General features: G+C 30.8%; 2 protein-coding genes across 2 annotated transcripts; both read right to left on the bottom strand.

Annotated features, from left to right (window-relative positions):
- Window positions 1-197: 197 nt before the first annotated feature.
- On the bottom strand, window positions 198-2,173 carry LOC101503760 (uncharacterized). Its single transcript, XM_004505079.4, has 3 exons — window positions 1,754-2,173; window positions 904-1,015; window positions 198-535 (listed from the first exon to the last, which is right to left on the bottom strand). The coding sequence occupies exons 1-3, from the start codon at window positions 2,091-2,093 to the stop codon at window positions 406-408; spliced, it is 582 nt and encodes a 193-aa protein (XP_004505136.3). The 5' UTR covers window positions 2,094-2,173; the 3' UTR covers window positions 198-405.
- A 2,002-nt stretch (window positions 2,174-4,175) lies between these two features.
- Window positions 4,176-8,269, bottom strand: LOC101503092 (protein INCREASED PETAL GROWTH ANISOTROPY 1). The gene is made up of 6 exons (XM_004505077.4): window positions 6,808-8,269; window positions 6,226-6,357; window positions 5,947-6,128; window positions 5,440-5,551; window positions 4,708-4,842; window positions 4,176-4,607 (listed from the first exon to the last, which is right to left on the bottom strand). Exons 1-6 carry the CDS (start codon window positions 8,011-8,013, stop codon window positions 4,482-4,484), a joined length of 1,893 nt encoding a protein of 630 aa, XP_004505134.1. The 5' UTR covers window positions 8,014-8,269; the 3' UTR covers window positions 4,176-4,481.
- Between the last annotated feature and the right edge of the window lie 6,059 nt (window positions 8,270-14,328).

Raw genomic sequence — 14,328 nt, 5'->3', positions numbered from 1 at the left:
GTTTTAATTCAATTAAATTTTAACACTCTTGATTTTTGAAGTATAGATCATAGAGGGAGTTCAAATTGTTACAGACGTTTTCAAAACTAGAACATACTTTACCATAATAGCAAAATCCCTTTATGTTTGAATATTTTGTTTAACAGTTTATAAAATTTTAGTTTAATCAACATTATTTAATGAAGTCTTCCGTAATGTATAACAAAATGCAAAAGAATATACTATATAATTGGATGTAAAACATTTTTAAAAATATCACTATACCATACTAATAGTGCAGCATTATGGCAATGGCATAGAAATATTATAAATGTACAATTTATTATACAGCAGAAGCTATCAATTATTAATATCAGAATTCCATTAAAAGGAAAAAAGTGAAGAAAGCTCTGCATAAGCTGAAAGTTAATAACCAACGTAAACAGCAGCATTCACAATGTAGCAATCGTCATTCTTGTCACCCATCTCTTCCACAAGCACCCCACTTGAGCATAGCAAACCACCGTCCACAACTTCAACATTCAAAATTTTTCCACTGCAATGTTGGTGAGGGGGAAGGAAGAAAGTTCAATAAGATCATTATAAAGAATCAATATGGAAGATGTTATATTGTAAACAACAAACATCCACTTGAAATGAACAAGCAAACATAGAAGATTTTTACAGTAGAGAAGGAATTAGCACAAGCACGGGTTAAATCAAAACTATAAAACATATATATAAACTTCAATAAAAATATATATACAAGGAGTGAAAGGAAATATTGCCTTAATTTTGAAAGGGAAAAAACCCATTGATAACATAGGATTTCATATTGACAGTCACATTGTCGCACATTGAAAGAAAAAAAACATTATAGACATGAAAAAGGCACAAGTTTCCATTGATGCGGCGGGTACTCACTAGGGAAATACAGACTTCACTTTCTCAATATCCAAAGATTTTTGGAGAGAATGAGGAACCCCTAATTTGATCTGCAATTTCATCTGATCAAAACTGACACCAGGAATGGAACCTAAACCAAATTGATCTCATTAGAAATTTAGAATTGAAGATACAATTTTGAACATCAATTGTCAAATACATGTTATAAAAAGAATTATCAACTATGAAATAAAAAATCTCCACTCGGATTACAAATAAGTGGTAATTTCAGTAATATTGACCATTCAAGCGTAAGATATTTTCTTAAACCCTCATTCTCCATCTTGAACTCAGTGCAATTCAGTATACAGTACAAAGTAAATGACAGTAAATTGGGACAAGAACATCGAGAGAAAAATAAGAAATGATCGAAATTAGTTTTGATTTCATTCTTAACAACACACAATCAAGAATAGGGAAGATAACAAGGAAAAGGATATATCTCTGCCGAGAAGTCATATAAATTCTTATCTTCCAACATGTTAGTTTGCTATATAAAGCCTTATAGACTATAATAGCATAGGCTTAAATCAAACATGTCATTCCTTGAATCCCTAGGATCTTGAAAAGAAAGTTCATAGAGGATAACTGATTCTTTCATTCCTTAATATCTCATCTAAAATAAATCACACACAGATAAAAATACATCTTTAACTCGTAGGTAGTACAAAAATTAATAGTTGTACAGACCTTGAGACCAAATTCCTATCAATCAACTAAGAAGCAATACCAAACCCTAAGTATAAACATAAAAATTGTCATTGAAATTGTAGATTAAACTAACTAGCATTGATTTAAGAGACACAAACACAGAGTGAAAGATTATTACCTCTACGGAAAGCAGGGATTGAATTAGAAGAAATAGCATCCCTGCACGCTCTCATTGCTGCAGAAGTAATATTCTGCCCGTGTTGATCGTACCCGACGCCCATCTCAACAAACAAGAGCTTCATTGGTTGGGATGAATCGGCGGTTCCTTCACTTCGTTCTACTTCCATGGGGGTGGTTGTAGCTGCTCGGGTTGGACGAGAAATTTGAAAGGGTTTAAACTTTGATAATCGATAACAACAACGTAGGGCAAAATTGTTTCCGCTGCAATCAGTGATGAGAGAGGTGTGTTTGGTAAAACATGGAATTTGAAGATTTACAACTGAATAACATTCACTCATTTCTCAACAATTTCTCTTTCTGTCTCCTCCTACCAAACTTGATACTCCCTCCAATAATTTTTAGTTCTAAATACAAGAAATAAGTTATAAACAGTCTCTTGTTGCTTAAATTATTTTTATATTTTTATTTAATATATTTTCATCTTTAAAAAAGTATTATTTTTATATTTCAATAAAAAAATATATATAAAAAAACATTTAAAAAATTAAAATAATTTATAGACAATTGTATATAAAAAGTAAATAAATAATTTAAAATTAAGCCAATAATATTATAATGCATTTGATAGCATACATAGAAGAAAAAATTGATTAATATATTATAATTTCAAATACCATTTTAAAATATATAATTATTGAGGGACTAAGTTTTGCACTTTCATTTATGTCAGAAATCTTTTAGTTGTTTGCCGCGGAGGATCCAATGTCACTAAACTACTACTACAACTCTAAAAAAGAAAAGAGGTACTTATACCAAAATGCATAAAAACTAAGAGATCTAATTTAAATATTTAATCAATTAAGATAGAAACCAAATAAAGTCAATACTAAAGCTGTCAAAATAAACTAGCTTATATGATGCATCCGCTCGGTCAATTAAAATATAGAGTTTGGTCTGATAATTTCAGATTGAACTTTTTCAAGATTTTTGGTCCCATTTAAATAAATTTGTTGTATATTCAAGTTAGTCCATATAAATATCGGATAGTGTATAACCAGTTTAAAAAAAATAAAAATTGTGCTATAGATTAAAAAAAAACATTGGTCTAAAAGAGATTCAATCCACTTATTCTTTCATGATCCAACAGTAACAGAAATTCAAATTGAGTTAGATACCAGTTTATAATTTACACTTATTTAACTTGATTTCTTCTTAATGTATTTATTGTATATCATAAACTATTCAATTTACTACTCATCTAGAACCGAACTTTGAATAATATTATTTAAATCTGTATTAAAATAGAGTCTTTTGTCTCGATCCCAAAACTCACAATCCGTTAAGGTCGATCCTAATCGGACCGAGTAGTCCATTTTGACAGGTCTTCTAACAAGTTACAACATTTTTTTACATAATGTAGCACCAAATTAGTGAATGATAATAGGGATAATAAACTAAAGTCTTTTAAATAATTATAATAAAAAAACTTATTGGAAAAAAAAAAAAATACTCAATAGATGCATAGTTAAATTTCTGAGATAAGACGGATGTTCAATCCCCACAAAATATGCTCTTGGAAATGGATAGAGTTTTAAATCTAAACCTAATCACTCAAGTGAGATTAATCTCATAATCAATCTAAACTACTGAAATAAATTTATAAGAATACATGTGGAGCCACTGAGGGTGACAAACCTTAATTAGTAATTAGCATGGTATTAAAACACAAAAGTAAAGGAAAATAACAAAAGAAATGTTATAGTAGTAACAACATGTAATATATAAAGACATGAAACTAGTTGTAATTAAATTAAGTTAATTAAAGTACATTTTTATTATTCTGCTTGTATTTGATAGCTGATGAAGCACTGCAACTATAAACATTCTTTATAGACCAAATAAGAAGGGCAATAAATGGTTCAAATGATAGTCAAGTTTCTGAATCTCACGGTAAGTTTGGATAAAATTTAAGAGTGATTAAGTAAATAACTTCATTATCCAACTAGGAGATCCTTATCCATATCGATCCATATCAAATACAAATGAGGTTCCTTTAGTACAATCAGTGTACATAACTTCCGAAACATTTGATATTCTATAGCACGAATTTAAATTCAGAATCCCGACTTCTCCACAATTATAATGTGTATGTTTTACTTATAGGTTATTTTTAAAAAAATACACGTGACACAAGAAGCCTAAAGTCATATAAGTAAATCATATATATTATGATTGTCTTCTCATATAATTATGAAATTCTTTCTACAGTTCTTTTATTTTTCAATTACTCGCTCATTACAATTTACAAGTCCAAATAACACAGTTTTGAGATACTAGCAGTTAATGCCCTTTGACAAAACTAATCATCATTCTATAATAGTCTTTGAAAATGATGCAATTGAACCATGAAAACAAGCAAGTTCTCAACTCAACAGCATACATTTCTAGAAAATTCACATCAGCAACATGTGCTAGAGTTTGTCACCGTCCTGTTTCTTATAAATGAATGAATGATTAGAGAAAATAGATTTTCTGATAATTGGCAACAGCAACAAACGCCAGAGTAGGAGCAAATTAATTAGTTTACGGATTTGCTCCCCAACAATTAATGAATGGATGAATCACGATGGCTAATACTATTGCCATTCTATTCACAAACTTGTGAAAAACGGGGCTACATACATACTATACTAATTCTCCATGGAGTAGAGTTTGCTCCCGCATTATTAGCATGCTGCAGACCTGCACAAGAATTTCTGTTGCTGGCCGTGACATTGAACATGACATGACCTAGCTTTATCTCTTAATTCTTGGAATGCCCTCATTGTATCCGCATCAAAACCACCAGCAAACTGCCAAACATAACAGCTCGTTTACTCAAAATGGCCATTTACAACCTATGTATAGGCATCAATTTTTACCAAGTTTAAACATGTAAGGAAAAAAAATTACCTGATGTACCCGGAAGGCAAATCTGACTCCTTGGACAATGAGTTCTTCTTCTTCAGGCCCACCACCAACTGTCTCAAGCTCAGCAGAGACTCTTTTCATATACTTCATAGCCAATTTTACAGATGCCAGCTTGATCTACCATAATTTAACATTGCAGATATAAAACATAAACGAGCAAACCAACATTTGAAGAATTCACCTCATCATGTTTCAATATGAAACAAACAAAAAAAACACCGTAATGAAAGACACTAGTGTTTGACTTTATTTTTTAGTAATAATTAAAGACAAGAGTAAGCATATGGGCTTGTTTTTAAAAATAAAAAATTTAATTATTTTTTAAACATAGAGAAATTTAGTTTCCTTTGAAGATCGTAGCATACAAAGAGAACTTCCTTAGCTAAAAAGACAATCAGACAAACAGATGGTCCCAGATGGTCACATGTGCGCAAGCAGATTAGCACAGAGAACATCAGTCGATATGTATCAGTAAAGATAACAATTGTATTGTCATTTTGCTGTCCAACTTGACAAATATGTTGTGAAATAAACTTTACCATGGCAACTGTTTTGAGGGCTATAGACACTTTAGTTGGGTCAATAGTGAAAAAGGGACCATTCAACATCAACCAATGAACCGTTCTTGCCCATTCATTTAATTTAACATAAAGCTAAAGATAATAGCTGGTGCATGAAGCCTAGATAAGCATATTTAACCTTGATAAAAATTACCTGGTTGGCATAACCACTATCGAGCAACCAATCTACAGGTATTTGGAAGACTTTGAATCTCTTTGTTGCTGACTCTCTCATTCTAGAGATATTGTAAACCCCATGTTCTAATCTGTTGCAACATTTAATAAACAATAGCGTTCAGTAGTTTTCTATACATGAACGTTTATTTCACATCTTTTTTTTTTTTTTTACCGCAATTCATATTTTTATATTAACATAAATTTGAGTTATATTATAAATAACATGCATTTATTTTTAATGAAGTTAGGTGTTATATTCTAATCAAAATTTCAGTTTCTATTATTCATGTATTTACATTTTATGAAGTCAGGTGTCGTCTTCATATCATAGTATAGCAAGCACGTATTTAAGGCTTCATACTAATAGAACCAATAATTTTGTCGTTATTAACCTATTTCATTAATTTCCATTAACTGCTTTCATTAATTGTTAAATGTATTTAATTTTAATTTTTGAGAATTATGATAAATCAAATTGGCATACTTTTCAAATAGAGTTTGCATCTTCTTAAGAGCAGGACCACACAGTTGACGAGGATCATCGCGAAAAGAGGAAGCCTCAGATTCTAGCTTCTTCATATCACAATACCCAAATGCAGCTTCACGCATAGCATCAGCCTTCTGCTCTGGCCAATCAAAGTGTTTTAGCACTGCTCTTTCATCCACCTGTAACAACAAAAATAGAAAAATCATAAACAATTTAAAAATTTCGATGCAAATAAATAAATAAATAAATAAAATAAAAGATAGCTAGAAACAGTACCAAATAGGAGAGCTCGTCGTCAAGCCATTTGACAAAAGGCACGACGTCTTCAATGTCTGTAAATGCTGCACCCTCCACTTGTTTAATCAAGTATCTAATAAAATCTCCTTGTGTTTCTACATCAGTTTTTATCTGTAAATAAACAATTATTAATCACCAGACAATGCCGGAAATAAAGTGATTAGAAAACCCTTAATTAACGCAAACTACTACCAGTTTAATTTAATACAACTGCGATTAAACTTTAGTAATCACTGTAGTCACTAGTACTAATAACCTAAAATCAACTTCTACTTTCTTTGATTTGATTAAGTGATTAAAGTACAATGAAACCGAGGTTTCAGTAATTGGAGAATCTTTTCTTCTCGATTGACCACAAAATGCCAATACTTATGGTGCATAATTACGATTTTGGACATCCAAATTCGAATCAGATTAGTGTCTTATCTACGAGAGATACAAAGGACAAATCTAATTTAATTCAAATTAAAGCAATAAAAGCGACTACACATGTCATCAGACACTGACATAAATGACCAGTGGTAAAATAGTAATTACGCAACAAAACTCACGTGTACTTACCGCTAACAAGTGAGTTGAACGGTTCTCGATCTCGCCGATCATGTCACGTGCGTTCGCCGTCGCCGGCACCTCCGCAGAAGCGCCGGAGCTAGATTCCCGTCGTGATTGAGAGTCTCTCCGCATCAACGAATGGTAAAACTCTACCACCTCTGGCACCCTCCTCACCTTTGCCGAAGCCATTCTTCCTCCCTTCGGAGGAGGAGGCGGTGGCGGTGGAGCCGCTTTTGAAGCAAGTTTCCGCGGCGGAGGGGGAGGCGGAGGCGGCGCTGCTTTCGCCGGTTGAAGAGGCTGCGAAATCACTTGCTCTGTTTCGCCATTGCTGTTCTTAGATAATGAACCACTTGACGGTGACGACGGCGAAGAAGAAGACGGCTTCGGCGGCGGGTTAGGAACTCGCGGCAAGCGGGATCTGATGTTAACATTTAGAACTGAGTCAGTACAATCGGCGAGTTCCTCCGAGTTACACCGAGAGTGACGTGGCCTTTCTATTTCTGCAAACTCTCTTTTCAAATCAACACCTTCATTGTGCTTAGGGTTCACGATTGCATGATCCGACATAGTTTTCCTCAAATTTTTCATGAGATTGGACTTCACCGAAACCTCTCCAATCCCCTGGAACTTCAGCGAAGTTGAAAAGTGCTCTTGCTCGTGTTCCTCTGTTCTGTTGCTACTGCAATACGACGCCGTTTTCTTCAACACAACAATTTCGTCTTCCAATGCCTTCAGTTTCCTTTCACTCTCTCTTTTCTCTTCTTCCATTTTAAGCTTCATTTCCTCCAACTCCTTCGTTAACCTCTCATTCTCTGCTTCCGCTTCTTCCGCTCTCATTCTGCTCCTTTGAATCTCAGTTTCCCTAGCCGTTAACTCGTTCTCCAGAACTGGAACAATGGCGATGGACTCCTTAAGTAATTTGTGCTCGAGAAGCTCTGTCTTCAACCGAGACTCGCTCTCCCGGAGCTCCTCCACGAGGCGGAGGAGTTCAGTCCCGTCCGGTGGACGAGGCTGAACTTGAGCGGAGGAGCGCGGGAAATAGATGCCGATGCGTGAGAATGAGGATTTGTGAGATGAAGACTTAGTGGAGGACGTCGTGGTGGAGGGAGAAGGAGGAGGCTGTTGCTTCTTCTTCTGCGGTGGAGGAGTTTGAACATGCGCCGGTGACGGCGACTTCTGGAATCCCATTGCTACCTTAACCTTACCGGCAACCATGGGTGATGGAAAAGAAAAGGGTGAAAAATGTTATTTGTAGCTTTTTACTTTTAGGATTGAGGTGTTGTGGGATTGAGTTTGAATCTCATGTGAGGAGAGTTGAGTTGTGAGTGTGGAAGTTAACAAAAAAACGACGTAGTTTTCTGTGTAGATAAAGAAAATTAGAGGAGGAGGATAGGATGGTGTAAAAGAGTGAGGCGAGAAATTGAAAGCGCAGCTAACGAGGAACGGTCTTCTCCTCAGAGCGAAAAACGATATTATTAAAATATTGGAAAATCATTTTGAAATGCATATAAATTGGAAAAGACAATGCTTTCATTGGTCGAAAAGAAATATAAAATCAATGGAAATAACCACAATTAATTTTTGGATTACTACAATAGTTTTAATAGATAAAATTTATTATTATAAAAATTTAAAGGATATAATTTATTATTAAAATATTTATTGATATTATAACATAAAAATTAAACTAATTAATATTTTAATGATTTATTAAATATAAATATGTAAAAATCTTTTGAAATTTTAACTATTACCGAATAATATTTATAATAAATAATTTACAAACATTAATTAACGATATACCACATATCAAATGCTACTAATAAGTAATAACACTTCTATATTTAATCTTAGTTTTAACAACAAATTCATCAAATTCATTAATGATTAGTCATTCTTTGATAATTTTGATAACAAAATATATCAATATTTAGTCCACCAGATAGTCAATACCATGAATACAAATATATATGTATAGGCTAAATTTAATGTGTTCAAGCTATTACGGTCAACAATTGTTTTTTTCTCTCAAATGACAAATTTTTTTAGTTCTCAAAGTAAGGAAGAAACTACATTTCTTTGTTGTGTAAATTTCATAACTATTCCAAAGATAGTTAAATTGGGCAATGAGTGTTTCAAAAATAAAAATTATTAAGTAAATATAAAATGCAAATAAATTGATTATTTGAGGTGTGTTTAATAAGATATTTACAAATTGAGCTTAAGTTCTATCACTCATGATTGTGGCTAATAGAAAATTATGTTACAACTGTGTTAATTGATTAAATTTTGTGTAGTTAAATCTAAGATTGTGATTTTTTTTTTCTTCTATAAAATAGGTTCTACCTCTAATTGTATTTGGTCGTGGTAATTTTCATAGTTTTTATCACAAGTTGGATCATCGTAATTAATCTATGCGGATGATTAGAACATCAATTATTTATGTTTTGCGTTAGACCGAAAGAAATATATGCATTACTATAATCAAAAGCCAACAATTCTTTTAAATATGGTATTTTTTTACAACAATGCTAGCACCAAAAGACTTCGCATTTGTCTTTGGAGTTACTTCTGCGTTGGTTTCTATTGTCGTCGTATAATATTTTGCTTCACTGACCAATATATCTAACTGGGAAGGGAAACTCTAAATCTCTATTCTCATTTCCCCATTCAAAATAATGTTGATGACAAGAGTCAACACTACAAACCATTAAGACTATAATTAAACAATTAAATTTTGAAAGTCTCTCACGAGCGTGACAATTATCCAGGAAGCAATAACCCTTAAATTTCACTATAAATGTTAATATCCACAGTTACGATATGATTCATAACTCATAGCAAAGTATTTAAATGGATTTCCAATAAAATCCCTTTTTGAGTTTCAATTATCAAACACATCGTCATTTCTTGTTTTCTTTGCACACACACCTACTCGAATTTATCTCAAAATAATTTAGCATATTTAACCTCACAAAAGTGGTTCAAAATATATCATCGACCCGCCGATGAATGTATTCATACACATGTTTGTGTAGTATGACCTAATCATTAACAATTTTATTATTTGGCTTCACTGAAACAAACATAGGCCAGTGAAAAATCTCCACATAAAATATATCATTCATCTTTCCTTTTTAGATCACGTAGTCTTACTCATTCATAGTCGTGTTCTCAATTAACTTCATCATTTATCAAAAAGTAGTTAACTTAACATAACCAAATATCATATGCCAATTGATGGAATTAGATCATACAACAAAATATTCAAAATTTATTTAAGTTCTCGCTTTTTTTTGTAGAGTCTAGATAAAAAAATATACAAATCAAACACTAATAATTATAGCAATAAATGAGCAAAAATATATAAAAATAACACCTAAAACTTTAAGGTGAAAAAGTCATCTCAACGTAAAAGAATAATATGAAATTATATTGATTTTTTTAAGTACAAATACATTATAGTCTTTTCGAAAAAAAAACTACATTTCTCTCTTCTCATCTTATTCAAATCAAATAAAGAGATAAAATAATATATTTATTACACTTATATTTATTATCTCTTTCTTCCATTTCAAACAATATATCAAATCTACTTTATTTCACACTTCATTTTCTTTTCTCACACTCTAGCTTAAATTTAGACTTTCTTGACAAATCAACTTTTGCTGCCATTTGCATCTCAAAAAATGCAAGTGTTTCATCGCCAATGGCAACAACACAATCCTTAACAATGTACCTCTTAAAATATTTTATTTTACTGGTATATTTTCAAATATTATAAATTACTATTAATAATAAGATACATTTGAAAAAGAACAATAAATGTATCTAACAATTTACATATGCACTTATATTTAGAGAAAATAAACTTAGGTAAGGCATATCGTATCAATTGAAATATTGTTGGTAGTTTACCCATGTAGCGTTGAATCCTGTAACCAGTTGATCAAATTTGATTACATGTTTCTTTAAGACATATAATCAACTTAACTAATAATTAAGTGTATGCACTAAAGTAATTAATTCACACATTAATTTTTTTAAATGTAATTTGATTGAACTAGCGAATCAATTAAACTAGATAAATGTTGACTCAATTAATATTTAAAAATTTATAAAAATTAGTGATAAATAAATTTCATACTTAAAAAATATATCTTAATAAATTTATTTATTTTATTTATATATCATAAAAAATCAAAATATAATAAATTATTCATATTTATTAATTATTTTAAAATAGTAATGCATAAGTTAACTTCATTACACACACTTAATTATTTTTTAAGTTGATTGTATGTTTATAATTGATATGTAAAAAATTTGATCAAATAATTATATGATATAAATTACTTTAAAGTATTGGGTTTATGTTTGTAGCTCACAATTTACTTTCGATTTTTTAAAAAACTGAATGGAGAACATCTAATTAATTTGATGCTTTGAAACATTTCAAAATTAACATGGGAGTAAAGACATTGGGATATTTATTTATGAACCGGAACATTGTCGGCTAACGGTTCTTTTATGCGAACATTTTTGTTTAATTTAATTAGTTTTTGTCTGAAGTTGGTAACGGTTTGATTTTGAACGAGTCGCCGAGTGGTGTGTGTATATATCGCGTAATCTCGCGAGTTGTCGGGCTAATTATCAATTTATCGTGTCTGTTGTGTTTGGTCGTTTGTTTGCCGTTGGCCCTGCTTAGTCAAAATGAGTCAAGGGTGATCAGATGGCTAACCTGTTGGAGGATGCCAGGATGGTGTGGACCGGTTATGTTCAACAACTGGAAAAGTAAAGTCTACACTCTTTTTCTTTTCTTTAAATTTTTTTATTTAGAAATTTCATTATATATTATGTAAAATAATTAATTTATGATCCCACTAAATTTGTATTTTTAATTAGTCAATTTTTTTGATATTATACTACATTTGTTGCTAAATATACGATACATTTGCAAATTTTCGTTGTCTTTTTTTATAAAATCCCTTTTAATTTTTAAATTGTATTAATTAGTTTTTTTTTTTTTACTAATCTACCTATAATTATATTATGCTTTTCTTATGCTGCAACATGTAATAAATATTACTATAAAACATAAAGTATTTTTTTTCTCTTTAAAGATAAACTAATAAAGCAATTCATATTATTAATAAATTTAATTTCATAATTGACTTTCTTAATTCTCGTGATTTATTCAAAGAAATCTAATAGATAAAGATAAATAATATATTCAAGATAAAAATATTTTTTTGAAAGAGAGAAAATTAAAATAATCTTTATTTATAAGAGGTTGACGTAGTATTTCTACTATGAATTTTAACTTAAAAATATTATTATTGAATCTGTTTCATATTAAATATCTCATATGAGTTATGTACATTTTAAAAAAATTATTAATTATACTAATGTTATCCTATAAATTTTTTGTTTGTCCTTTTACAAATTCATCTTTCAATTTTCAAAAGGTTAATTATTTCTTTATCAATATACACTTATTTTACATTTTTTTCCTGCACCTATTGATAAATACTTTGATACAAGAATATAAGTACTTCATTCTCTATCTTGAGAAATAAACTAGTAAAATAATATGAATCATCAATAAATTTAATAGAACTACTACTAGTTTTCTTAATTTTTGTAATTTAATCAATAAAATTTTATATTTTACAATAAAGGTAGTCACAAATAAAGGGAGAGACCAAATTTATTCCCAATTTTAATTTGTCATAGAGTATTTCCAACAAAAGTCTTTCACATGTTCTTAGATCTATAAGGTCGACTCTTCGCTGAGTTCATATCGAAGTGTACGTAATAATGTGCGAAAGCATAATGAAGTGATAATGTGTGAGAGCATAATGAAGCAACATGTCCTTGAGAGTACTCTGACAGTTGAAAACAATTGGACTGGAATAATTTTTGGAATCCATCATTAGTTTTCAAGAATTGTATCACTGAAATAAAAAAAAAAACATTATATTATTATTATTATTATTATATACAAGTAGTCATTTATGTTTTTTTAATTGTCTAATTATTATTATTATTATTTTAATTTTAATAAATTATAATTTTTTCAATTTATATGATTGATAATTGATAAACAGTGTAGAGTAAAAAAATCCAAACTCATTGAGGGCGCATAGGAGGCCAAACTCACCCTGCCGACCTGATGTCGTACTTATTTGTGGCGATCTGAATGTATAATGATAGCAACTTAATGTGTTACATTAATAACATTTTATTTATTAAAATGTATTTGTGTGTAGTTGGTAAGGGGTAACGGTAATAATAATATTTTGCTATGTACGTAGATAAGATATTAAATGGAGCATGTTTTCAATACTTAACTCTTTTTGGTGTGGATCTGCCAGTTTCAGAAGCAATTTTTGTTTGAAAAAATTTCATCATTTTTCTATTATAGAGCACTTGACAAAGGCAACGAGCCAACGAGTATCTTCTAGAGTATAACATATGGTAATTTTGGTTGTTTTCAACTACCGCCAATAGTATTAGGTGTGGAGGTTGTATGAATCCGTCATGTGAAGAAGCTATTGCTTTATAATTACACTCATGGGATGTTACATATCAATATCATTCTCATTGCATGCAACCACCAAATTAGCCCCATGTTCTCTCACTTCTTATTTTGCCACCTTCAATCTCGTAGGACAGTGTATCATATCATGCACATTTAACAATGTCATCAAGTGTTTAAAAGTATACAAAATTTGAAGGACCATCAATGATATTTAAAAAAAATATATAATTGTTAACTTATATTTTTAAAGAGTATGATAAACCAAAGTAAAATGATCGAACATAGAAAGTTTGCTTTATAGTTTGTACTATTTAGCAAGACAAGAAAAGAGATGAATAAAATTTGTGAAAATGGGGGGTCTAAGGGAAAAGAATATAAAAAAGAACAAATTAATGTAAAGGTAATATAGAATATAGAAAGCTAGCATGAAAGGAATGTAACGTAGAGGTGGGGTTTTAACGAGTAAACGGATAGTGGTCCTCATCAAGGAGACCGAACCTTCAATTATACACATTTAATAAATAGATAGCATGGCTAGCGAAGCATGATTTCATGTGAGACAAATTAATCTACCAATTTCAATTCGCTAGTCTTTATCAAAATATATATGATACACAAAATAAAATAATTATTTTTGTGTGTTTAAGAATAAATATATGTTTAAAATCTGATTGTTTGTTGGAGTAATGGCTACAGGGGTGTGAAAGGTCTTAAAATAGTAATTTATAACTGGCAGTGATTGTGATTTGGGGTAAGGGTTGTTTCAAATATGGATGTCATGGAGAGAAGGTAGGGGCCATGCCATCACATGGAAGTTAGGAACATGAAATATGATTAATTGCATGAGTACGTGATGGTCTTATTCAGCATTCACTTTTCCGCTCCAATATTGTTATATCATTCACGCAACTCTCTCTGTTACTTGCTGTCAACGAATGTGATTGTTACCTCAGTATATGCTTAATTACCTCCCTCTTCCCTCTTTC

Source organism: Cicer arietinum, chromosome 6 (genome assembly GCF_000331145.2).
Source record: "Cicer arietinum cultivar CDC Frontier isolate Library 1 chromosome 6, Cicar.CDCFrontier_v2.0, whole genome shotgun sequence".
Classification (NCBI taxonomy): Eukaryota; Viridiplantae; Streptophyta; class Magnoliopsida; order Fabales; family Fabaceae; genus Cicer; species Cicer arietinum.
This window is presented reverse-complemented; position numbering and strand designations above follow the sequence as displayed.

Bases quoted from the DNA above. Each gene is read 5' to 3' on its own strand.
- LOC101503092 (XM_004505077.4), bottom strand. From the start codon at position 8,013: ATGGTTGCCGGTAAGGTTAAGGTAGCAATGGGATTCCAGAAGTCGCCG. The intron at 6,129-6,225 runs GTACTGTTTCTA...TTGTTGTTACAG, and splicing joins ACGACGAGCTCTCCTATTTG to GTGGATGAAAGAGCAGTGCT. The intron at 5,552-5,946 runs GTATGCCAATTT...ATGTTGCAACAG, and splicing joins ATGCAAACTCTATTTGAAAA to ATTAGAACATGGGGTTTACA.
- LOC101503760 (XM_004505079.4), bottom strand. From the start codon at position 2,093: ATGAGTGAATGTTATTCAGTTGTAAATCTTCAAATTCCATGTTTTACC. The intron at 1,016-1,753 runs GTAATAATCTTT...AATTTGGTTTAG, and splicing joins AATCCCTGCTTTCCGTAGAG to GTTCCATTCCTGGTGTCAGT. The intron at 536-903 runs GTGAGTACCCGC...CCAACATTGCAG, and splicing joins GTGAAGTCTGTATTTCCCTA to TGGAAAAATTTTGAATGTTG.